Source organism: Juglans microcarpa x Juglans regia, chromosome 5D (assembly GCF_004785595.1).
Source record: "Juglans microcarpa x Juglans regia isolate MS1-56 chromosome 5D, Jm3101_v1.0, whole genome shotgun sequence".
NCBI classification, from domain to species: domain Eukaryota; kingdom Viridiplantae; phylum Streptophyta; class Magnoliopsida; order Fagales; family Juglandaceae; genus Juglans; species Juglans microcarpa x Juglans regia.
In genome coordinates, this window is record NC_054602.1 from 9,207,797 (window position 1) to 9,233,395 (window position 25,599).

Sequence of the window (25,599 nt, forward strand, 5' to 3'; positions counted from 1 at the left end):
TTGCCATTTGACGCCGACAATATTTTTGATATGTCAGATAAATAGTTGAATGTAATGATGACAACAATTTATTTTACAATTTTATATAAATATATCATCTTAACATCGAAATATATATACTTAAATTCATTTCAAATAGACTCCACAAAACTCATTCAACTATCTAAACTCACTATTATTAATAAAAAATTAATTTAACTCAACATCTAAACACAGGCTAAATGTTTTGAAATCAAAGCCTTTTTCTGTATAAGAGAATGAGAGATGGCGTCTACACTGAGAAGAATATCCAAGTACAGCAAAATCGAATGAATATGTAATGTTTGGCCTTGAAAATAAAATGAATATAGAAAAAAGGAGACATTTTTTTCCTCTCTTTATATATTTGGGCCATGAAAATTGGTTAGCAGGAAAAATCATATCCATATCCAGAAAGCTCTATGACAACCAAATAGGGGTCCCAGTTTATTCTATTGAGAATTTTACAAGAACAGTTTCAATGTAATACCGTATAATATTATCTTTTTAGTTAAGTTCATTTGCACACTCATTTATTTATTCATCAAACACAAATACAGAAGTCTACCACATCAATTAATATAAAATAAAATATATATATATTTAAAATTTTAATACTTTCTATAATTATAATTAATCTCACAAATACACTGATGTTTCAAAACATGTCTCATTTTTCTTTAAATAATTGATGTGACGCTAACAATATTAACATCGGTATGTTTTGAGTGTAATAACTATAATTGGATTAAATTTGTGTTAGGGAGAGAGTTTCATCCCCAATCCTCCCTACCTATCCTTTCTTTGCTCCAAAAGAACACAAAAAAAGTACACAGAGACTTAGAGAGGGGAGATGAGAAGATAAAAATCGTAAAATGTTGATACGGGCAAAAAGGGACACCCAACTTATATTACCTAACAACACTGCTAAAGAAGAAGAAGAAGAAGAAGAAGAAGAAGAAGAAGAGATATCGTCCGTCATCCACTATATTTTGCTATCTCCATCAATTGCCCCTCCACAAGCTTTTTTCCTTTTTTTTTTTTTTTTTTCTTCAGGGGAAGGAATGCCTGCCTTGCTATGCTACTTTCTCTTTGAGCATGAAATCGACATTGGCGATTGCTTCAAGCTGGATATATCAAACAATTCTATGAACCTCTGATCCGACACTCTGGCCTTGGCGGCAGCAAACCTCTGGTACTCATCGAAAATAGAAGACAGGCACCATCTTTGCAATCTTCTTAAGCATCCCACCACACAACCCGTGCGGTGCTGCACAGTGGAACAACCCAAATATTGTTTCTAGATTTCTAAACTCAGAGACTTCGTATAGAAAGCAGAAAACTAGAGGATGTTGGTACCTTTCCCCGTTTGCAGTGAATTAAAAGTGGGTGGTTCCTCGCATCTGGCATGACAGACAGTGCAAAAACATTCATTAGTTGATAGCACAAAGAGCAAGTTATGCAAAAATCTGAGCACAATACTTAGTTGTTTACAATACCGAGGACAACTTTCAGTGCTCCACGAATTGTTTCCTCAGGAATGTTTACAAAAGGTTCCTGCCCACAAGCATTGCTTGTTAATCTCAAACGATATTTCTGGATCAAATATAATCCTACATAATCGCAGACTATATGAGAGAAAGCTGTTGTGCAAACGATGACAATAAAGTGAATATAGACACAGGAAAAGCAAGCAATCACACACGACACAGTATTTACGTGGTTCGGCAAATTGCCTACGTCCACGGGAGCTGCAGAGGATTTTTATTTCTTGAGAAATCACAATACAATAGTGTAGAACGGCTACTGTTCACTCTCATACTGTACAAGTCAAAAAACAACTCAATCTATATGTTGTATGGCGGAAACCCTAAATTCAGCAGAATTAATGATGTTCGCTCGAGCGGCGTGCCGAGCCCGCATCGAGCGAACCTGTTTCCCGCAATCGCTCGAGCCGTGAGTCGAGCGGCTCCTTAAGCGAAGCTCTCTGACTTCCCTCCATTCGAGCCGTGAGTCGAGCGGTCATCGAGCGAACCTCTCTGACTTGCTTTTGCTCGAGCGGTCTGTCGAGCTCTCTTCGAGCGAAGCTCTCTGACTTGTATTTGCTCGAGCGGCTAGATGCTTCGCTCGAGCGGCGTGAACCAGACTCCAAATACTCAACAATTCTCCCACTTGGAGACTGGTACACTCACATTGTCGCCCCCTGCCTCAAACATGATATCCTCCACCTCTGCAACTCACAGCTCCTGTCTTCATGCTAGAAGACCAACTGAAGTTGCGCACAACTTCAGTTTCTCAAATGTAACACCCTTTGTCAACATATCAGCAGGGTTCTTCCTTCCACAAATTTTCTCAAGTAGCAACTGTCCATCATCCAACAATGATCGTATAAAATGATACTTGATCTGAATGTGTTTAGTCCTGGAATGAAATGCTGGGTTCTTGGCAAGGAATATGGCACTCTGACTGTCACTGTAGAGAGTGCTATTCTGATTCTTTTTACCCAATTCCTCCAAGAAGCCATGTATCCAAACCATCTCTTTTGCAACTTCTGAAACTGCAATATATTCAGCTTCTGTAGTAGACAAAGAAACTGTCTTCTGTAGATTAGAACCTCATGAAACTGCAGTACCGCCCAGAGTGTAAACAAACCCTGTGGTACTTTTTCTGCTATCGATGTCTCCAGCTAAATCAGTATCAACATAGCCTTGCACCTCTAAGCCCTCTCCTGAGAAACACAAGCACGTTTCTGAGGAGCCTTTTAAGTACCTCAAAATCCACTTCACTGCTTCCCAATGTTGTTTTCCAGGATTACTCATGTATCTACTCACAACTCCCACTGCATGGGCAATATCTGGTCTAGTGCAAACCATAGCATACATAAGTGACCCAATAGCTGAGGCATAAGGAACCTTACTCATATAGTCTTGTTCCTCTTCTGACTTTGGTGCCTGATCCTTGCTGAGTCTGAAATGACTTCCTAAGGGTGTGCCAACTGACTTGGCCTTGTCCATACTGAACCGGTTGAGTACCTTTTTCACATACTCAGCCTGTGAGAGTCTCAAAGTGCCTCTGACTCTGTCTCTAACAATTCTCATGCCAAGGATTTGCTTTGCAGCTCCCAAATCCTTCATTGCAAAATGCTCTGACATCTGCTTCTTCAGACTGTTGATCTCATCAATACTAGCCCCTGCAATGAGCATGTCATCCACATATATCAGCAAAATAATGTAAGAATTGTCAAACTGTCTGACATAGCAACAATGATCTGCCTGACATCTGCTGTACCCTGCACTACACATGAAACCATCAAATTTCTTGTACCACTGTCTGGGAGCTTGTTTCAGGCCATACAAGCTCTTCTTTAGTCTGCAAACTGAACCTTCATTTCCCTGTACCACAAACCTCTAAGGTTGGTGCATGTAGATGTCTTCTTCAAGATCTCCATGAAGAAAAGCTGTCTTCACATCTAACTGCTCAAGAAATAGATCTTCAGTAGCAACCATAGCCAAAACTAGCCTGATGGTTGTGATTTTTACCACAAGAGAAAAGATCTCAGAATAGTCAATGCCCTGTTTTTGTTGAAAGCCTTTTACAACAAGTCTGGCCTTGTACCTCTTACTGCCATCATGCTCAATTTTCACCCTGTACACCCACTTGTTGTGTAATGCCTTCTTCCCTGATGGAAGTTTTGTCAACTCCCATGTCTGATTCCCTAACAAGGAATCCATCTCATCCTTCATGGCCAACTCCCACTTGCTAGAATTTTCATCTTGCAAGGTTTCTTGGTAACTCTGTGGTTCTCCACCATCTGTCAACAAAATGTAATTCAAAGAAGGTGAAAAACGCTGTGGAGGACGAATAGTCCTACCTGACTTGCGAACTGCAGCTATTGGAGTGGACAGCTCTGGATCTGACTGCGGAATAATGGGAATGGGTGTGCTGGACCCACTCTCCCCGTCACTCACATCTCTGCACTGCACTGTGACCTCTGGTAGATCATCCAAACTCACAAACTCAAACTCCTGAGAAACTGCTTCAGCAACTGTACTAGACTTATCTTTGTACACAATCTTCTCATTGAAGATCACATTTCTGCTTCTTATAATCTTCCGACCCTGATCATCCCAGAAACGATAGCCAAATGGCTCGTCTCCATAGCCAATGAAATAACATTTCCTTGACTTGGCCTCAAACTTATTGCGAGCATCAGAATCAATAAGAACATAAGAAAGACAGCCAAATATTTTAAGATGAGAAATTTTGACCTCTTTCCCGCTCCAAGTCTCCTCAGGCAATCCACAATCCAAAGAAACTGATGGCCTTCTGTTTATCAAGTATACTGCAGTGCTAACTGCATCTGCCTAGAAAGTAGGTGGTAGCCCAGCGTGCAGCCTCATGCTTCTAGCACGCTCATTTATGGTTCTGTTCATACGTTCAGCAACTCCATTTTGCTGTGGTGTCCCAGGAATGGTCTTCTCCATTCTGATACCCTGAGTTGCACAGTACTCCTTGAACCCACCATCAATATACTCACCACCATTATCAGACCTCAAGCATTTCAACTTCAAATCTGTTTCAGTCTCAACCATGGCTTTCCAATTTTTGAACACATTAAATACATCAGATTTATGTTTCAAAAAATAGACCCATACCTTCCCGCTGTGATCATCAATAAATGTAACATAGTAGCGAGAACCTCCAAGGGATGCCACTGGGAAGGTCCCCACACATCAGTGTGCACAAGATCCAGTCTCTTTGACTTCAGTGTTCTACCACTCCTCAAGAAACTGACCTTCTTCTGTTTCCCCATAATACAGCTCTCACACATACTGAGATCAACTGACTTCAGTTCTGGTAGTTTGCCTCTAGACAGAAGTTCTTTCATGCCCTTCTGACTCATATGGCCAAGCCTGCAATGCCATAAGTCTGATGTGCTCTCTGCAACGGTAGTGGCAATAGTGTTATTTAAACCAGTAGTTATATAAAGTGTACCAGTTTTCTTACCCCGAGCCAGTACCAATGCCCCTTTGGTGACCTTCCAGGTGCTATCTGAGAACACCACTGAGTGACCACAATCATCAAGTTACCCAACAGAGATGAGGTTCTTCTTTAACTCAGGAATGTGTCTGACCTTTTGCAAGGTCCATTTGTTCTTGTTAGGGAGTACAATGTCGATGTCTCCCATTCCAATTACGTTCAAAGCTTCTCCATCAGCCAAATACACATTTCCAAAGTCACCTGCAACATAGTTTTGCATTATCTCCCGATGGAAAGATGTATGGAAGGATGCCCCTGAATCAAGTATCCAGTCATCAACTGGACTATGAACTACAAGCAATAGTGCATCCTGTAATTCTTCAGTTACCACATTAGCACTATCATTCTCTGTCTTCTTGGGATTTCTGCAATTCTTCTTTATGTGGCCAGCTTTGCCACAATTCCAACAAATTGCCTGCTGACCAGTTCTTGACTTGCTCTAGCCCTTATTCTTTGATTTTGATCTGCCTCTATTTGAGTTCCTGTCTTGTGCTCTCCCCCGAGAGTCGACATTCAGAGCTGAACTTGAACCTGAGGTCTCGCCTGAATCTCTCCTGCACACCTCCTCAGCCAAAATCAAATCACGGATGTCATCATATTTCAACTTTGACTTACCAGCAGAATTGCTAACAGCCATCCTCATGGCTTCCCAACTGTTTGGCAGTGATGCCAATAGTATCAGTGCACGTATCTCATCATCAAATTCAATTTCAACAGACGACAATTGATTTGTGATAGTATTGAAATCATTCAGATGTTGTGCAACAGACGTACCATCCGACATCTTTAAGTTAAATAACTTCTTCATCAGATGTACCTTATTATTTGCTGACGGCTTTTCATACATACCTGATAAAGCCGCTATGAGATCCGCAGTCGTCTTCTCCTTGATGACGTTGTGTGCAACGGATCTCGACAGGGTTAGACGAATAACCCCCAAGACCTGTCGATTCAACAGAGTCCAATTAGCAACTGACATGCTGTCCGGCTTCTTCCCCAACAATGGAAGATGGAGTTTCTTCCCATAGAGGTAATCCTCTATCTGCATCCTCCAATACCCATAATCCGTGCCATCAAACTTCTCGATCCCCGATACTTTCACTTCTTCTCCAGCTATCGTATTTCTCAGACCCGAACCTTGGCTCTTGATAACAATTGTTGTGCAAACGATGACAATAAAGTGAATATAAACACAAGCAATCACACACGACACAGTATTTACGTGGTTCGGCAAATTACCTACGTCCACGGGAGCTGCAGAGGATTTTTATTTCTTGAGGAATCACAATACAATAGTGTAGAACAGCTACTGTTCACTCTCATACTGTACAAGTCAAAAAACAACTCAATATATATGTTGTACGGCAGAAACCCTAAATTCAGCAGAATTAATGATGTTCGCTCGAGCGGCGTGTCGAGCCCGTGTCGAGCAAACCTGTTTCCCGCAATCGCTCGAGCCGTGAGTCGAGCGGCTCCTTAAGCGAAGCTCTCTGACTTCCCTCCGCTCGAGCCGTGAGTCGAGCGGTCATCGAGCGAACCTCTCTGACTTGCTTTTGCTCGAGCGGTCTGTCGATCTCTCTTTGAGCGAAGCTCTCTGACTTGTATTCACTCGAGCGGCGTGAACCAGACTCCAAATACTCAACAAAAGCTTCCACTGATGTTAGCAGTTTTATCAACACTAAAAAACTTAATCACTAAAAGGAAGAAACAACACTCGAAACCCCTAAAGGCGGAAGTATATATCCAGAAAAATCTAGTTGTTACTTATACGGTGATAGATCCAAATCATATTCAATCTTGCAATAACAAGACGTAGGCCCCTACTATATTTCCATAAATTTTAATTTGATGATACAACTCACTCTGACATTTTTGCTTTGTCCATCTAAATGCCGATTTTGATTATACAGTTTCTTTTATGAACTTCATTGTGAAACCCTATTCAAGAAACAACTGAACCAATCATTTTGAAAGATTGAATTTGTTTGCCGTCTTCTAGTCAACTTGCAGAAACTCTTAGCATATCATTCACAAGAAAAACCGCAGTATCTCAACAAATGCCCACAAATGTGCCCTCAAGTCTTCCTCTTCATAACGAAGTTATCAAAATCGAAATCAGAATGATGATTAAGTGATTAAATGCACACATATGATCTACTTGGACTTTTGGGTAAAGTAATATGTCGTGGAATCAGAGCAGGTGGATTCATCATCTTCTAATGGAACAAGACTTTTTGCCAGAAATGAAGAATTATTACATAGAAAACTGACATTCCAATAGGCATTTCAGATAATTATAATCAAAACAATTTCGCTCTTAAAAACTCGGGAAACAGAATAAAGAATCCCACGGCAAATCAGATAATAAATATCACATGCATATCCAATTCGACAAAGGAATTAGTCCTAAAAGAGAAAAAATCGAACCTTACAGCCATCGATCCCGAGCTGAAAAAGTTTAATCCCATTAGTCTTCAAAAACTCATTGTTAGCTTGCGGATAGGTCTCTGGACACAAACATCTACCACAAACAAAGAAATGACCACACTCTCTCAAAACTCGAACTAGATCTCAACAGTCAACATTATCAACCAACAAATTTCAGGGAAAAAAATATTCTTCTTAAACATTCAACAATTACATACTTACATGATGGAACGGAGTCCAAGGGACTTCAAGAAGCCGAAGTTAGCGGAATCGGGGAAACCAGACCGGTATATGCCTTTATCGACCATGGCGAAGTTCAGCGGCGGAACTAGCAACTCCTCCGAGTCCCGCTCAGCGTAATATCCGGTGGCCGGATCCTTCTCCGACGGAGATGAGCTACCGACATTCAGCGACGGCGATGCTTCGGTCGCGATACAGTTCTCGACCGCCATGGGATTTGGCGCCAATTTTTTTTTTTATTTATTTAAAAAAGGAGGGGAAATCCGATTCCGCAGAAAACCGGATCAGCTTACAAGAGCCGATTCTAAGAATGTAAAAAGCTCTCGAGTCTATCGTTCTCGTATCTTCCTTTCCTTTTAGCTGAGGAAAGAGGAAATTGATGTTTAATCAATCAAAACCCGTCGTGGACGATGACTATAACGGACTACGTTCTTGTTCTTATCATGTTTTAATTTTTTAAATTGAAGTTTTTTTAATATAAAATATTTATTTTGATCAATTATATCAATAAAATATATAAAAATATATATAAAAATGATTATATATACATATATATATAAAAGGAAGCAAGTCTTTTGTTACAAACAAAGAGATTTGGATTTGGAGAGAATAGGCATGCTTGTAATTATTTTAATTTTTAATTTTCTTAATTCTAATTGAAGATGAGAAATAAAAAATAAAAATATGATTTCTTTTATTATAATTTAAAAAAAATATTTATATAATAATAATAATAATAATAATACATATTGATAGAAAGTAGAAAGATGAAGATTAAAAATGTTTATTAAAGTATGACTTTCGGCCTGTGGAAAGGATGAAATTCCACAGGCCGAAAGTGTCTGCCTAATCGAAGGATGATTAGGGAGTGATTGTGACTTGTAAAAAGGTGGGGCAGCATGTCGACGCCTTTATTGAAATTTGGAAGCTGAAACACGATCATATGACTGACTACACGATTGGGGTGCAGTGTTGTTGAAAGTCCTACTTCTTCTAGATTTGGGACAATAGATTTTATGATTTTCGGGGTTCTGCTTGTGTATGTCAGCAGTTATTACTGGAGGTGGGTTGGGAGACATGGTTGTTTTATCTTGGCCTTCACAGAAAGTTCGATCTTGACAATCTAGGAGGAGCAATTTCAACTTGTGACTCATAACCAGCCAAGTGACACAGAAATAAAAAAAAACACCCCAAATTTTGGTAGACAATGATGAATACGAGAAATGCTGCTGCTCTCAGGAATTATTTTCTAATAATATTATATTTTTTTAAAAAAAAATAAATAAAAAAAAAGAGAGAGAAATGTACTGAAGCCACCTTCTTGGTTATAGCTTGTGTACAACAGACAGTCCTAACAGTTTGGTGCTTGTGGCCATGTTTTCTGACAGCGTTTGACTGCGCATTGACCGTGTCATTGGGCCCTTGACACAAGCCGTAAACAAAGCAACTTTAAACGGCCCAAACCCTTTAATTTGCCACCCGTTATGGCCTATGGGATTCAATGAGCTTTTTGTTGTACTATAAATTGTCCCGTATACGATCTGTTAAGGTTGATTATTAATTTCTCGTCCTATTTTTACCTGATATTATTAATTATTCATTTACATTAATACTTATTTTTTAAATAATAAATTCAAAAATTACCAGATAATATCAAATTATCACAGTAAAGAGCATAGGGTGAAAACGTGTAATTTTCCGGTTCTCTCGGTCACCGGTCGAAAGACCCAAATGGAATGTTAGACAGAGAGGATTTAGAAGTTTTAGAATCATGAAATGGACTACATTCACAAAGAGACCTCCTAAAAATAGACTCACAAATTGACGTGACTTGATGTAATACGTTAGATCTATTTTACAATAAATATAGTTTTATGATCTAATGTACCACATCAATTCACGTCAATTTGTAATTTTATTTTTCGTTTAATTTTTTTGTAACTAAAGTATTTATCTAGAAGTATATATGCATTTTGTTGTGAATATAAGCTTTAATGAGACCAGCATTCTCTACCCTACCCAATTCATACCCAATAATATATGAAACTATAAACTAGTGGGGAACTTTTAACGTTTTTCATTTTTGATTTACTAGTTCTACCCCTTATGCAAGTACAAGCACTTTAAGTTTTCCTTCACTATTTGCAGCCAATACCGTTGGGCTATCACTCTTCCAACAAACAGCACTGATAAAGTACGATCCGTCATCGTCATCGACACCGTCGCCGTCATCTCCTTCTGGAGAACCAAGTTTATGCCAAGCCATAGGACTAGAGATAGCCTGTAAGTGAAACATCAAAACTGAATTACTTCAAGATTGAATTACAAACCATGCATGCAGGTTATTGTTAGACGTTAATTTTTTCACCTTGTGATAGACAAATACTTGATTTGTCTCGCTACCACAACATATGAACTGGCTATTAGCTGTGAGACCCACAAAATTCTTTTCATTCGTGTGACTTCTATATGTGTGCAGCTGTAAAAATGAGAGAGAATTTATCAACCCATAGTAAGTTTCGAGGAAAACATAAAAAAACTGACAAATAATTCTGAGAGTAGTATGAAGTCCATGCATATCAATTTAACAAAGGTGAAGCTATGAAAAATGAAAAATAAACAAGGGAAGGTATGTGGTCGAAGCACTAAATGGACATTTAAAGTTGAGCAATAACTAATAGCATCGTTATAACTTACTGGCAGATTTTTCTTTACATCCCACAACCGCAACGTGCTGTCAATAGATGCAGAAGCAAGTTCATTGTTAGACAAGAATTTTACATATGAAACTGCTTTTTCGTGCCCGCTAAGTACATGTAGTGGTTGGCTGACATTTCTTAAGTCATAATAGTGAATGAGATGATCTGCGCAACCCACCTGAAAAACTACCAAGTATTACAGTTTATATTTGGATTTTATTCAAAGAGATTGCCAAATTTGAGCTCTAAGTTCTACAAAGCTTACATTTCAAACAGATGTGGGTTGGGGAAGGCAGCATAAAATAATATTCGTCATGATAAGTTATTGAAATAAAATAACGGATAAACAGTGAAATTCTAGTACCGAAAACTAGAATTTTTATTTAGATAAAACAAGGCTCGTCAAGGCTTTTAAAAGAACGAACAGGGTCAATAATTTTTTCAAGATATTTGTATTTGGGATAAACAAGACTCAAGCAGCAAAGCTTTGACGGAGACTTACTGCCACGTGAATGTTTGATCCAGGATTATACTTCACAGAACAAATATTCGCTGTCATATCGATGTTAAGAACACTTGCTTCTTGCTTTGTGCACCAAATTTTAACCTGTTTTACACATAAAATGAATTCAAGCTAAGCCAGGTATTAAGCATAAAATATAAAAAAAGCTACAACAATATTTTACGAGGTATCCAAAAGAAAAACCCAACTTGACACATTCTTTTTTAAGCATGGCAAGAGCACTAATATCTCTCAACCTAAATGGATGATCCATAAAGTGCAGCTTGCTCCTATTCTAGAATTGTAAAACAGATTATTGTGTTTCTATACATTAGTTGTCATGAAATAGAAGAAAACAATCTCTGATTCTCTCTAGTGATTCTATAGAAGATTTCTTGACCATTCATATTTCGACTAAGAGCCATATAAATGAACCATTTGGGCAATGTTAAGGCCAAAAGTAAAAAAGAGGCATATATTGTGACCATAAGATTTGGAGGCCACTTGACTGAGAACAAGTTGGAACATTTAGGTCCAGCACATCTGTCGGAATGGTTCAAGAAAAGATGAACTATTTGTGCCCCAGATATAGTAATATATAGTAAGCTATTTCAAGAATATTGCTGGGCACCCTATGATTGAGACATGTTCACAAATTCTGAAGGTTCTATACAACCTTGAAAGCTACACACCTATAATTCATCAATCATCAAACCTTTTGTTTTCAACTTTAATTAATAGATAGCTCACTAAGTCATATGATATACTAAATATTTCTCCATTCCCAATTACCTTGCAGTCATCACTGCCTGATACAAGCATTGATGGTTCAGTGCGTGAAAAATCAACACTCCAAGTTCGCTTTTCATGCTCCTCATATTCCATCACACTCTGGAAGGAAAAGAGTCTCATTAACGAACATGTCTATGACTAGACATTTGGAATGAAGACAAATTATGAGAGTATATTTGCGTACGCCAATCAATTTGTGAGAGCGAGCATGACATAGTGTTTATTAAAGAAAACGAGACAGCATTACTACCTGACGATTGGTTATGTCCCAAACAGTCACTATCCCCTCATAATCACTGCTAGCGATATAGTTTTTTGTGTACTTATTCCAGCTCAAGCAACTAAGCTTTGATCGCGTGGACATCTCTGCAACAGGGCAGTGGACATCTGCTGGTTCATTCACCACCTAGGAACAATCACAGAGGCAAAAGTTTATGAGTCAGATGAAGTAAAAAATATTCAACATTAGCTTCCACTGCCTATTTAGAGAGAGCTTTGCTACTCATCATCCAACATATCACACGCCATACTTATTTTCATTTATTTTTATTTTAAATCTTTTTTTTTTAGTTTTATTCCTCCAAAACTAATTGAGTTATTCTACTCATCATCCATACACCACACATTTGGTAAGGGAAAAAAAGTAAAAAATAAAAATAAAAGAATCATGTGTGGTGTGTGGTGTGTGGTGTGGGGTGTGATGAGTAGAGTTTTTCATTTAGAGAAGCCTAAATCAAGATTGGAGTTTAAGCACTTGGATGATAAAAGTTATCAATCATGAATATCCCCAAGATGAATGCTAGTGGTTATTTAATCAATCCAATTAAAAACATATAAAATGTCCCCAGCAAGATATGTAAAAGGATATATTGCTGTCTAACATTTCATATCAGCACATGGCAAATGCACCATTTAAGTCAAAGCTTGAAGAAACTTTAAAAACAATGGTGGTAGAAAATAGAGATAAAATAGATCATATATTTAAGAGTGTTACTACAAAAAAAATGTGGTATGGAAGACTGCTTTTTATTTCATATTCCTTCCCCGAGTCATTTTCTGCAGTTTAAAAGAAACTACCTTCTATCCCACATTTACAAATATTTTGTCCAACACTTACCGAGGAGAACTCGAAAACCTTGATGCACCGTGAAACACCAGCAGTGGCAAAAAACTCATCATCTCGATCAAATTCTATACTGCAGAAAATCCAATCGGAATTTTTAATCCAACACTAAACACTTAAGAGAAGCTCAATAACAAGTACTCTGTTGCATGGAAATGCAGAGACAAATTCCCATTAGTATGCTTCATAGTTTTTATATGACTAACTCAATTATATGACTTTGACCGTGGTACATTATATTATACTCCTTTACATGGTGACAAATACTATAAATATGATTAAAGATTGTCGCTAACAAATCTCAGATGATATAGAAAAGGGTTCGTGCTGGAGCACATTTTCTAAGCTAAGGGGTTGAGTGAATTGTAGAATATTGAAGACATTTCGACTCACCTTGACACTATATTGGCAGGGTGAAAAAGGTCATCATGCCCTAGTTCAGCAATAACCCTCAATCGACTATATCAAGCAACAAACAGATGGTATTAAAAATTATAGCAATTAATGCATTTCAAAATGAATGAATAGGAAAAACTAATAATCAATACCACAAAAAGGCTGTACCTGTATCGTGTAAAGGTAGTCATAACGGATTGGAAATCATCAAGACCTGGATGATAACCTTCTCTTTTTATAGGATTTGTGTTGCTTTCTTCCCCTTTGTGAGATTCTCCATTCCAGTTTCGCCGCTTTTGCAAATAACACTCTTGTAGGTCATTAAACTGTTGCAAGAAATGATAAAAACAAAAAATATCAATTTACAAACTCCGACCATACATTTTCAAAAGGAAATCTCAGGGATCTTTGTTCCAGAGCAAAAATGATGGCGCCAGCGTCAACAATTCTGTGGTGAGCAGTCATGTCAGTTCTGCTGTCGTTTCATCTCCTTTCCCCTTCAATGGTGATCTACTATGACGATGAGGATTGCTATGATCTCCTAGGGTCAGCTCAAGCTCACCTAAATTTCCTCTCCATTCCCCATTTTACTACCCCTTCTCTCTCATTCTTACTTATCTAATCCATCTTTAAGCTGCATTTTTAGGGTTTCATAGAATGCCAACACTTTGGAAGTCAAGAAAGCTTACTGTAAGCTCCAAAAGAGTGAGTTTGTGATGCCTTTATTCCTTTTTTGAAATGATTACTGTTTTATTCTAATTCTCAAATTTCATTTATTAATCTGGATTTAATTCAGTCACCCAGATAAAAACCTGGATCCTGAATCAAGAAAGATCTTTGTCAAAATTGCCAATGCCTAGATATATCAGTAATCCCTGTCATTTACATTAGAAATGCTGTACATAAAATTTTAAAATATTTAGAGAAAACCATACACTTTGGTTTAGATGGTCAAATCGAATATTTGTTCAAAATAGTGCCATTTTGTACCTTTTTGTTTTTAACAAACAAGCGGGCTGCATTTTCATGGGTTTGAGCTTAACAGGCCGAGTATGACAACAAAAGTGTCATGATTTGTGACCTAACAGAGCATAATATACGAAGGGGCCTAATAAAACTGCTAAAATAAACAAATAAGCTACCAAGGTCTGTCACTCCCAAGGAGCATCAGGCTGCATGTACAATCAAAGAAGGCAAATAATAGATTAGACGAATGACTACGTTCAGCAAATTTCTGGATCTTCAATATGCACCATTTTTTCCAAATTAAAACAGGCTGGGCTTTCGTTTACTTAAGAACAGGATACTTTGGTAACTCAATTCAATGTACCAACAAGCAAGAATAGAACTATTAAGTAATGCTACTCATTATTCTTTTATTCATCATCCTTTCATCATTTCATGATGTGATATTAAATAATTAGAAAATTATTTGTTATGTTTCTCTTGTCTACCAATTATTTGTTGTCACATCAAGAAATGTTGAGAGGATAATGGTTAAAAGGACGATCAATAGCATTTTTCTTGAACTTTTATAAGATCACTAACCTGTGAATGGACCCGCTTTTTTCTTGCTAAAGCTAGTGCTGACGAAGCAACAGATTGCAGATCGGAACCATAATTACCATCCTTTCTTTGGAATACCTGGAGGCTTACTTGAGCCTTTAGGTCAGCCTTTTTGTTCTGTGGTGCCATCTGCCCTTGCAGACAGTGAGGACTGGAGATAATGCCACTTCTATGCATATCAGTCAATGAAGCCCATGCTTTTGCTGCAATAGGATCATCATTAAGCATCCTCAGTTTAACTGAGAATCTTTCTTTCGCCCTGTATAGTTCTGTTCTATATCTCTTGACAGCATTGATGTCCTCCTTGATATACAGGAGGTCAGCTTGTATCTACAAGGGAAACAGAAGACCATCAATTTTGAAACTAAAGATGAACAGCAATACAAAATAAAGTACCTCCAATCGAACCCTTTGGCAGTCATCCAACAATTAAAATACCACAACAACTAAACATCCTAGTATACACAGCTTGCAACTAAAGATCCCACTCCCCAGTGTTTTCTTGTTGAAGTTCCAAATACCTCGTGTTTCTAGCCCTATTAAATCAATTTTTCATGATCTCATATGGATTTATTGTTTCCAAGTTACCGTCAGCCCCAAAATTCTTACTCTGCATTGCTATAATCCCATGCCTCAAAAGCTCATGTAATAGAATTTGTGATTTCTTATATTCAACGAGGTCCCTTTTTTTAACTCCATAATTACTTATTCCCAGGTATCTAAATACTTCACAAGCAGATCTTTCAAGTAGAAAAGCGTTGACAGAATAATAGGAAATATGATATGACTAAAGGCACAAATATACATATTTAAGTGCAAAAACCTCATTCATCTCTTCAAGCTTTTGCTTCCGCAGACAATGCAAGAAGTCTAGCAAAATCTGCAATTTCGTCTCAGCTTCTTCTTGTTCCATTTTTCTCTTCTTCTTCGCAAGTAGAGACAGCAGGCCATCTAGCTCCTTAATTGACACCTCACAACCCTGTCTAAGATTAGCTTAAACAAAAATTCATTCCATCTTAAACATGACCGGACCAAGTATAGTTGGATAGCTAGAAACATAACTTAGAGTTAATGAATCCACTGATCCATTTGACAAGTAATATAAATAAGCAAAGACTAAGTGATAACCGGCAAAATAAAAAGAAAAAAAGAAAAATCATCAGGAAAGATCGAGATTTTAACTAAAAAAAATGATTAACCGACCTGTTGTAATGCGTGACGAAGATGTTCAAAAGGTGAGGCAGACTTAGCTACCTGATGAGCAGAATTTTTCTTCAATAACTGTGAAGTTCAATATAAATCTGTAAACAACCGGTACTTTGAGGTTATCAATGTCAAAATAATATGATACTAAACATTTTCGATAAGAAAACTGGGGACGGTATTTTGGGTGTATTCGGAGGTAATATTAGAGACATTTTTTGAAAATCAGCACGAAACAGTACTAAAAAATAAGCCATATACATATCCCTAAGCGGCATGCAGAAGAACGAAGCCAAATCAAACAACTTATTTTAGCTTCAATTCCACTAAATGCAATCGCAGCCAGATTCTGATCAAGTTTGAATTTAAATCCAAACTTCCATTTATAGATAAATGCCAGCAACACAAAATGAGCAGAACAGTCAACGTGAGTCTAATCGACGCCGATATCTCTCTGTATCATTTCCAAATGAAGAAACTAATTCAACATTCATCATTTCTTACCGTCTCCCACGTTTTCTCCGATGGCAAACAGAGCAAGCACGAAAAAAAACATGCGCAAGAATGCACAAACTAAATCAGAAAAGGAAAAACCTTGTCGAGCAGAAAATTGGGGAAGATATGGTTGGTGGTGAGGTATTGAGCGCAGCAAGGACAGTCGCTCTTGTTTCTCAGGTGGGTGACAATGCACATGTAACAGAAACTGTGGCCACAGGCGGTGAGAAACGCGTCCGTTATGATCTGCATGCATATTGGGCACAACGTGTCCTTGTCCAGCTCACCTCCTACGGCCTCCGGAGCAGTCTGATTAGGCGGGGGATGCGGTGGCGGCGGTGTTTCGGTGTTGGGGTCCGGCGAGGGGTCGGGTTTGACGGTAGGGACGAGTGCCTGTGCCGCCAGTGAGGTATCTCCCATATTAGAAGATATTTTGATCTTGTCTGTCTGCTCTGGAGAAGGGGCGCCTTTAAAAGATTGTAGTTGGTATGGTACAAAAAGAAGAAATGACCATGGAAGAGGATGAGAAAATAAACGCTGTGTACGTACTAGCGTATGCGAGAGAGAGACGGGGAGAGAGACAGGGAGCTGGCTTTTATGACATTTTGTGAGGGTGATAACAGTCCACGTTTTAGGCGGGCGTTTTCTCGACGGGAATGTATTTGTCGCTCATTGTTTTTAAATAAATAAATATGAGGTTTATATTAAAAAAAATTAATTTTTTTAATAGTAAATTTTATTATTTTTTAAAAGAAATTTGTGATACTAATACATGATTGCATCTAATATATATTACTCTACTAGATGAGCATTTTATTATAAATATATTCTTATAAATCTTAAATCTTATAAATATATTCTCATGTAAGCACAGCAAAATTATTATCAGAGGCATTTTTCATTAGGATCACCCGAGATTATTTCTTTATTCACAACTGATTGTCGAAAGAATTACATGCACGTTGAGAATTGCTTGCTTTAACAATAAGAATATTCATACGTTGTTACCATTCAATTCTATTATTGAATTGGATGATAAGGTTGTTTATTATAATTGGAATTCATGAAAAAGGAAGCTAGGCTTATTATATAATAAAAAATATATATGAGAATTTTTTATAAAACTTGAAATAATTAGGCACGAGACTTAAATGAATGGAAAGATTCATGTTAGTCAAGTAATTTTACTTACAATCGTGAAGTGCGTAAACACCGCGTAATATAACCATTTATTGCATATATATATATATATATATATATATATTTATATATATAATTTTTGAAACATCTTTTTCATATTCTATTGAGCAAACTCAGCATTCACCTAATTAATTTATTATTATTATTATTTTTCAATTTAATTTGTTTACTTTCAGCACTTTTATTTTCCACTTCAATCTCCAATCCATTCAACTTCAAGTTCCACTCACAACCCCTTCAATCCCAACTCTTGCTCTTCTCCTATCTCTCATGTAATTAAATCCTACTGCAAATATTAATGGAGCTTGAACTTTATTGGTAACCTAATTCTCATTCTATGTAGGGAAAGCATTTAAGGTGATGTTTACACTAATTCAGGAGTGTCTTAAATGCATGCCATTGCCTGGTCAGTATCTAACTGACTGGACAATGCCCACCATTAGCTAACGTGTCTCAATTTTATACGGTCATTTTTCTTCTTAGTTCTATGAGTTTCTAAACTTCCAAATGTTTATAATTTTGAATATTGCGACACGTAAAAGAAACATGTCACATTAATTACATTAATTTATAAGTTTATTTTTATAAAATATATGTGATTAAAGCATTTATCTATTTTTATGGATGAGTTAGGGCTAACATTATTACCATTGGTGGACGATCCCATCGCTTCAGTCAGGGGGCTCTTCATGATTCTTCCAATGTATCATTTCTAAGTCCAATGAAATTCATAGGTATAGGAAGAAGTCCTGTCAAATAGAGATTTTTTCTTTCGACCATCTTTCGATTGTTAATACGATATATAAGAACCGCTACTACAAATAGTACTACACCCTTGATCGTGAAATATCAATTGCTTGTTGAACCCTGTGAATTGCGCCCCATCTATCCTCTTGAGGAGAAATTTGGTTTCAAACCCCGGTTCGAACAGGAGAAGTACGCCATGCTAATGTGCCTTGGATGATCCACATCTCAGGATCAGGAGTTGATGAGCACATTGAACTATCCATGTGGCTGAGAGCCCTCACAACCCAGACACAACGACACAATTATTAAGATGAAAAAATGAGAATGATTGACTGATCGAGTAATTCTAGATATAAATCTTAAATAGATAAGTAGCCATTTTATAAAAAAGTAAATATCATTAATAAAAAATAATTTTTTTTGAGGTAAAATCTATTTTTTTATAAAGCAGAATTTGTCTATTTAAAACTTTTACGATCATTTATTTATTCTTTTTGAAGTAAATCATTTATCTTTTTAGAAATCCTGCATATGTTGAATTTGAAGCCGAATGGACCTGGCTGAGTGTGGTAACCACCAAAATAAAATGTAATGCCATGAGCTGTCAACTTTTTGCAATATGTTTTGACATTAGTGAATACCGTCTGAAACAGGGAAAATAATAAGTAAACAAAAAGGAAAATCCTTGAACAACCAAAGACATCATCTATGCCATCTATATTGATTTTGTATACAATTTCTTTCCCTAATCTTGGATTCTAGCTAATTTACCGTTTGTATCTATTTCATATATCCTGCTTTACTGGAGGTGATGTGACGGATTTCTTTATACCATCTACAATGCCTTGACAATCTGTTTGAGGAGGGACGCAGGCAGAGTCATCTTCAGAGGCATCCTCTGCATACGAGTGAGGGGATCGAAGGTTCCCATGAGTCTGACAGGCCTTCATCGTCTTACAATGTTCAGCTTCATCATCTCTAATGTTTACGAACACATCGTACAAATTTTCTGCAGAAAAGGATCAAGAATTTAACAGAAGCAAAATATTTGTTCCGATCAGTAATACTTTCACCTTCAAATTATATGGTGATCTTAAGAATAACAACTCTTGGAAGTTGGAAGCTGCATAAGAGAAACTAACGCCACTAATCGGGAAGAGAGAGAGAGAGAGAGAGATGCGATGCAAAGCTGCCTCACATCAATTGGAAGGGTAATTGAACCCAACCTTTGCATTCCAACTCAATTACAGCAGAAGGGTGTAGGTGAAAAGCTAATATCTTCCAAAATTCAGCATAGCAGCAAAATTTGAGCTTTCATTTCTAGGTACTGGCAAACATCTTGGGTAGGTAATATATCATATTGAATTATGGACCATGAAACAATTTTATATTTTGAATCTTACCTATTTTAGGCCTTCGAGTATTGGGAACCCTGGATGTTTGGAATTCATCTGCGTGAATGCAAAGTAAATGTCATAGTAGGTAGCATCTTAGGAGAAAATGGAGAATGAACAAGAGCTTGCAAAATGAAAAACTTACCAAACAAGTACAAGTCACCTCCAGTGTAGTATTTTACAGCAACCTCAGGTGCAGGTGATGTTTTCAGCTCCTCTAAAAGAAACAGACACCATCAGCATGGCTGGAAGTTGTATTTAAAAGTAAGATGAAATACACTGGCAAGCAGTGGGTCTAATAAAATCCATTGGCTTCCCAAGTAGTCGTGAAAATATCAACATTAAAACACTCAAACACACCTCCTTGGGCCTTGATAAATTTGTCGTATGTTTCATATGCATGATTTTCTACGCATTCAGAAAAGTGATCTGCACTTGTGATGAAACCAGTATACGGAAATCAGAAATTATTCAGGATAACTTCACCTGAGCATATGCAGATGCCAAGATGAAGGGAAATATAGAAGGCAAGAAATTGTTATACCATAAAAGCAAAGTACATGTACTTACATGCCATTCTTGGGCTTAATGCATACATAAACACTGTCATGAAATAATATGCAACTGCAATATGCTGAGCAAGAAACCGGTCAACCCACCAAGCATTTCCCCCCAATTCCTGCATAGATATTTCCATAACCCTCGAAATATCAAGCAAGTTATGCAAGTAATTTTAAAGGTTCAGAATCTTTTGGCACCTATATGTTCAACATAGTTGGCCATGTGTAAATGAATTGAAGAGAAGAAACATGAAGAATAGAGAGAGCCTTCATCGTGTCTCATAGGTACTCTTCTTTTGTCTCCTACAATTAAGGGTGTAAATGGGTCAAGTTTAAGCGAGTAGAGGGCGCTCAAACTCCACTTGACTGTATTCCTCAAGAGATCGAACTCGAGTTGAGTTTTTGGTATTTGTTCGAGCTCGGCTTGTCTAGCTGCAATGGGTGTCAAAAGTTGGCTTGTGGCTCGAGTTATAATTGAGTAGAGTGCTCACTCGAAAACTTAGCTTGAAGCAGCTCAGTTAGTAGTGATCCTAATTTTTTTTTTTTTTTATATAAAACCATAGAAAAATGAAGTACAAAAGAAATTTTGAAGAAAGATCTTACTTCCATAATAAGCAAGTGGTGCATCTCATTCCAGCTCTCAGCAAAATGCACTTTCAAGTAATCTGCTTTTCTCCACCAACCAAAACTCTCATACAAGTGTAGAACAGATATAAAGGCTGGTGTGAAAAAAGAAAAAAAAACACAAAAAAACACAAGTCAGGATTCAGAGATGGCAATCACAGCAGTCCACAATACAGCTGCATGAGAAAGTCCCTTTCAGGCGTATTGTGCTTTTCAAGTAGATGAAGATCGAATTAAGAAAGATGTGGGTATAATTAATTAGCCTTGCTCCCTGTTGACATATTTATTAGAACATACATATATGCTAAACTCAAAGGGTATCTAGAACAATCTCCAGGAATGTAGGGACCTATTTTTCAAGCTTGAAAAGAGTTCCTAACATTGGCCATAAATTCCCATTTAGAGGATTCACAAAATTGAGTGGAAACAAACGCTAACACTCACCAAAATAAGGAACCCTTGCAATAGTTTCCAGTACGAAGAACCTTGCATAATGTCGATCATGGTACAAGGTATCAAGTACCTTAATCACAGAATCCTGGAATCATGGGTAGAGTTAAATTACAAAGAGGTATGAACCTCTAAAATGGTGGCAGAAGATCCTTAGATACTTCAACAACTCTTATAAAGCAAGAAAAGCATAATATAGGAGTTAAAAATTGAAAAGAACTTCCAATTAAAACAATTAAAAGAACTCCTCAATTTTCCCATATCTTGACCCAAAGGTATGGTTGGGGCAGCTTTGATATTATTGAAAATTTAAATATGCGTAAGCGTACATATATTATACCCCGTTACTTGCAATATATTCTCCATCTGAACCTCATACGCATGAGTCATAAGGGAAAAAGAAGTTTAAAACAGAACACTTGCTTTGTGTCTTTCTATCATAATATGCATAGACACCCATCGATCATCCAAATAACAAGGAATATACGCTCTTTTAAAATAATTTTCAAAGGTATTCAAATAGAACGAGTCATTATCAGAAGAAAACTAAACAAAAATAAAACTAGAACTCAGTAACATAGTATTTCAATTCACCACATCAATGTTGCATCATCTACCTTCACCTCGACAGAGAGAGGTGATAAGCCATACCGTGAGAAAGATATTCACAGATTGTTCCAACTTGATAACCCAGCTCTCCAGCGATGAACTTTCTGGTGGTTCATTACCACCTCCTTTTCCCCCATCATCAGCAGAAGTCTTCGCCGGGAATGACTCCTCCACTACCACCTTCTCCTCTTGATCTTGCAAAACAGTCGCTCGGACCCAACTCGCCTTCCTATCAAATCATACATGAAAAAAATATATTTTTCCGTTGGAAATTGATTAACCACTAATCCGAATTTCTCCTCTCCAAAAATCAATAAAGATGATAGACATATTTATCAAGTTAATGAAGCTCAGATGCGTTTGATATAACTGTTAAAACTCCCAGTTCCAATATAAGGAAAACCTCAAGACCAGAAACTGGGATTTATCAGGCCACAGAGTCACACGGAGTACAACAAACTTTCCTCAATTGGACCGAGAGGAAGACCAAGAATCAAGAGTGACATACCTGGGAATCGATGGACGTGCAGAAAGGGGATTGTAACGGAAAGGGGTTTGCGAGTAAAAGGAAGCCGAATTATTATGTCGCTTCGCTTTTAACGGCGAAGAGGACAAGGCCGAGATTGCAAATGCTGCCGGGGATAAAGTCGTCGCCATCATCTTCCGGTCGTTCCCGCAGAGTTGGTAGAGGAAATGCAAAGGCAAAACCCAAATCGAAGTTGTATTAAAGGGGAAGTGTCAACCGCCGAGGAAGAAGACATGGGATTTTTCTCTCGTTGGGAGGAGCTTGTCGTTTTTGCGCTTTGGTAAGAGGGGGGCTTGGCTTGGCGCATATTCCAGAGCGTAATGTGATTGGTCATTTTAATTCTCGTAATCCTCTCGTCATCTTATAATATAATATTAAATTATTTAATTATATTTTACTTATAAATTTATCATCTAACACTATATTATAAAATAATAAATAAATAATAAATAGATTTTTTCATTCTTAAATCCTCGCTGTCGTTCAGAGGGCCAATCAATTTTTGAGACCATATCCACAGTCCACACAACGAAATATATATCTTTTTTATAACCAGAAAATTATTTATTGAAATTAAATAGAGTTATTATAAATATTGATCTTATCAAGCCAAATAACTTACCTACAAAAGGACAAAAATTCCACCATATCTCAATATCATTGACAACCCATGCATGTCTTGCCAACTGATGAGTAATTATATTACCCAATCAATTCATATGCAAAACTTGAACTTCTTGAAGCACAAAGAAATAATTGAATTGGGATTAAGAGCATGAATCTGCTACATATGAGTGGTTTGTTAATATCATGCTATTATAATTTTAAAAAAATTAAAAATTAATTATTTTTTTAGCATAATTGACGTTCAGTAATATATTGATTTGAAAAAAATAAGATGTATAAATAGATTTTCTCATAATATTCCTTATTTAATTAAGAGCAATATTACGTATATATGTTTTTTTTTTTTTTTTTTATAAAATGATAAAATTTGATTGCTCAACAAGTTTTACTACATTTCAAGAGATACAATTGACTGAATACATATTGGAATTTCTTCCAATCCTATGACATCCTTGTGTAGAGATAATGCTTCCCGAGCAACCTAATTAGCTTCTCTTCTTTTATGGACAACTAACCAAAAGACATAAGAATCTAGCAAAGTTTTGGTATCCTCAATTAACCAACTTGCCCGGCTCCAATCTAGATTTTTTACTGAAAAATTATTCACTACTTGTAAAGCATCTCCTTCCAATATAAGTGATCTAATCCTCATTTCTTTACAGAAATTTGTAGCAACCATTACAGCATAAGATTTAGCCACCTGAGGATTAGCATATAGACTTCTGGGAGCACTAAGAGAACCTATCACCTTACCTTCTCCATCCCGAATGGTCATACCTATGCAAATCTTTCCCTTCTCCTTATCAATTGTAGCATCACAGTTGGCTTTGTAATACTTATAAGGAGGCTTAGTCCATTTCTAATAGATTTTTCCAATGTTCTGTTGATGAGGCTTTTTGTGATTCTAAGCATTTTTTAAAGCTTGTCAATCATCTTTTGCTTTGTTGATGATGGAATTATGATGTTTGAAATGCTTTCTATGAACAAAGTCATTTCTTCTAAACCATATCAACCTTGCTGCTATTGTTGTTTCCTCTAGTTCCTCTTGTTGGAGAGTATTACAAAGTTTGCTCCAAATTTCCAGAAAAAGACTCACTTTGAAGAGTCATCTTTTGAATTTTCTTACTACCTTGGCACCATACATCTCGAGCTCCACCACAACTCCAAATAGCATGACCCACTGATTCTGGATGTATTTTGCAGATAAGGTAGAATTCATTCTCCACAATTTTCCTTTTGCAAAGATTGGAAAGGGTCGGTAGTGCATCTTGACAGGCTCTCCATATGAACATCTTGGTTGCATTTGGAACTTTCAGCTTCCAAATTGATTTCCAAACAAATTCTTCTCTCTTGTCATCAGAACAACTCCCTTGACATCTAGGTTTGATATCTCTATGTAAATGATAGGCACTTTTAATAGAAAAAGTGACATCCTTTGTATAGTGCCACACTAGACTATCCTCTCTTCTCCCAATACAAAGTGAAATACTTTGAATTAGTTCAGCATCTCGAGAGGAAAAAACATAGTTCAACTTACTCATATTCCACCTGTTCATATCAGTGCCAATGAGCTCAAAAACCTTAGCATCTTCATTAGCATTCGAAATAGGTGACTAGATCATCAAAGAATGGGGCTTAGGAATCCATTTGTCTTTCCATATTCTAACTTGTCTTCCATTTCCTATCTTCCATATTAGACCCTCCTTAAGTAATTTTGCCCTGCACTGCCATTTTGGGAGTTTCCTGAATATAAGCCCTTTCCTTAGATGAAATTGATTCCTTACCAAAAGAAGTTTGAGAACCTTCCACATCATCATCTTAAACTTGTTGATTTGCATGCTGTAAATCTGAGCAAGATCTATCTTCTCTCTTTTGCTATTTATCACTCACTCCAGGTTTTGTGGTAGTTGCTCTCAACTATTCCCCATATTGAGTATTATCACTAAAATGCAAGGATCTTGCATTGGACTCCTTAACACATTCATTACTCCCATGTTTGATCATGCCACATCTAAAATAGAAAATTGGAAGTCTTTCATATTTAAAAGATATCCATAGCTTGTTATCATGAAAATTTAGATGTATTCCTCTCATTAAAGGTTTTGAAATGTCAATACCAACCTTGACTCTGAGATAAGGCCCCTAGCCAATCCCTTATCCATCGACATCTATTTCCACCACTTCACCAATAGCTTTCCCAATCTGATCTCCAATAACTCATGACATCCCACCAAAAGGAATATTGTGTAATTGAATTCACATATATTCCTTATTAAACATGATATCATTTGGAGAGTAACAACCATCAAATATATTAATACAGGAAGGAAATCGATCAAATAACCATGGCCTACCTCATTC

General features: G+C 37.0%; 3 protein-coding genes across 3 annotated transcripts; all 3 read right to left on the reverse strand.

Annotated features, from left to right (window-relative positions):
* Positions 1–740: 740 nt before the first annotated feature.
* Positions 741–8,135, reverse strand: LOC121264275 (probable tyrosine-protein phosphatase DSP4). Its single transcript, XM_041167390.1, has 5 exons — positions 7,708–8,135; positions 7,486–7,579; positions 1,518–1,575; positions 1,378–1,421; positions 741–1,288 (listed from the first exon to the last, which is right to left on the reverse strand). Exons 1-5 carry the CDS (start codon positions 7,935–7,937, stop codon positions 1,100–1,102), a joined length of 615 nt encoding a protein of 204 aa, XP_041023324.1. The 5' UTR covers positions 7,938–8,135; the 3' UTR covers positions 741–1,099.
* Positions 8,136–9,674: 1,539 nt separating this feature from the next.
* LOC121264276 (E3 ubiquitin-protein ligase COP1-like) lies at positions 9,675–17,072 on the reverse strand. Its single transcript, XM_041167391.1, has 13 exons — positions 16,601–17,072; positions 16,007–16,084; positions 15,627–15,782; positions 14,786–15,133; positions 13,406–13,563; positions 13,235–13,300; positions 12,836–12,914; positions 11,969–12,124; positions 11,719–11,817; positions 10,927–11,031; positions 10,423–10,602; positions 10,094–10,204; positions 9,675–10,006 (listed from the first exon to the last, which is right to left on the reverse strand). The coding sequence occupies exons 1-13, from the start codon at positions 16,919–16,921 to the stop codon at positions 9,830–9,832; spliced, it is 2,034 nt and encodes a 677-aa protein (XP_041023325.1). The 5' UTR covers positions 16,922–17,072; the 3' UTR covers positions 9,675–9,829.
* A 1,978-nt stretch (positions 17,073–19,050) lies between these two features.
* Positions 19,051–22,910, reverse strand: LOC121265605 (ubiquinol oxidase 4, chloroplastic/chromoplastic). The gene is made up of 9 exons (XM_041169286.1): positions 22,594–22,910; positions 22,128–22,314; positions 21,471–21,564; positions 21,006–21,121; positions 20,413–20,521; positions 20,203–20,271; positions 19,988–20,059; positions 19,852–19,899; positions 19,051–19,457 (listed from the first exon to the last, which is right to left on the reverse strand). The coding sequence occupies exons 1-9, from the start codon at positions 22,743–22,745 to the stop codon at positions 19,234–19,236; spliced, it is 1,071 nt and encodes a 356-aa protein (XP_041025220.1). The 5' UTR covers positions 22,746–22,910; the 3' UTR covers positions 19,051–19,233.
* Positions 22,911–25,599: the final 2,689 nt, after the last annotated feature.

Coding starts and splice junctions, on each gene's coding strand:
- LOC121264275 (XM_041167390.1), bottom strand. CDS start 7,937: ATGGCGGTCGAGAACTGTATCGCGACCGAAGCATCGCCGTCGCTGAAT. Junction 1,422..1,517: donor AGCACTGAAAGTTGTCCTCG/GTATTGTAAACA, acceptor CTGTCATGCCAG/ATGCGAGGAACCACCCACTT. Junction 1,289..1,377: donor TTCACTGCAAACGGGGAAAG/GTACCAACATCC, acceptor TCCACTGTGCAG/CACCGCACGGGTTGTGTGGT.
- LOC121264276 (XM_041167391.1), bottom strand. CDS start 16,921: ATGGGAGATACCTCACTGGCGGCACAGGCACTCGTCCCTACCGTCAAA. Junction 13,301..13,405: donor ACTACCTTTACACGATACAG/GTACAGCCTTTT, acceptor TGCTTGATATAG/TCGATTGAGGGTTATTGCTG. Junction 10,007..10,093: donor AAGTATTTGTCTATCACAAG/GTGAAAAAATTA, acceptor TTTCACTTACAG/GCTATCTCTAGTCCTATGGC.
- LOC121265605 (XM_041169286.1), bottom strand. CDS start 22,745: ATGATGGCGACGACTTTATCCCCGGCAGCATTTGCAATCTCGGCCTTG. Junction 21,565..22,127: donor CTGTGAATATCTTTCTCACG/GTATGGCTTATC, acceptor CCATGATTCCAG/GATTCTGTGATTAAGGTACT. Junction 19,900..19,987: donor AGGTGACTTGTACTTGTTTG/GTAAGTTTTTCA, acceptor GCATTCACGCAG/ATGAATTCCAAACATCCAGG.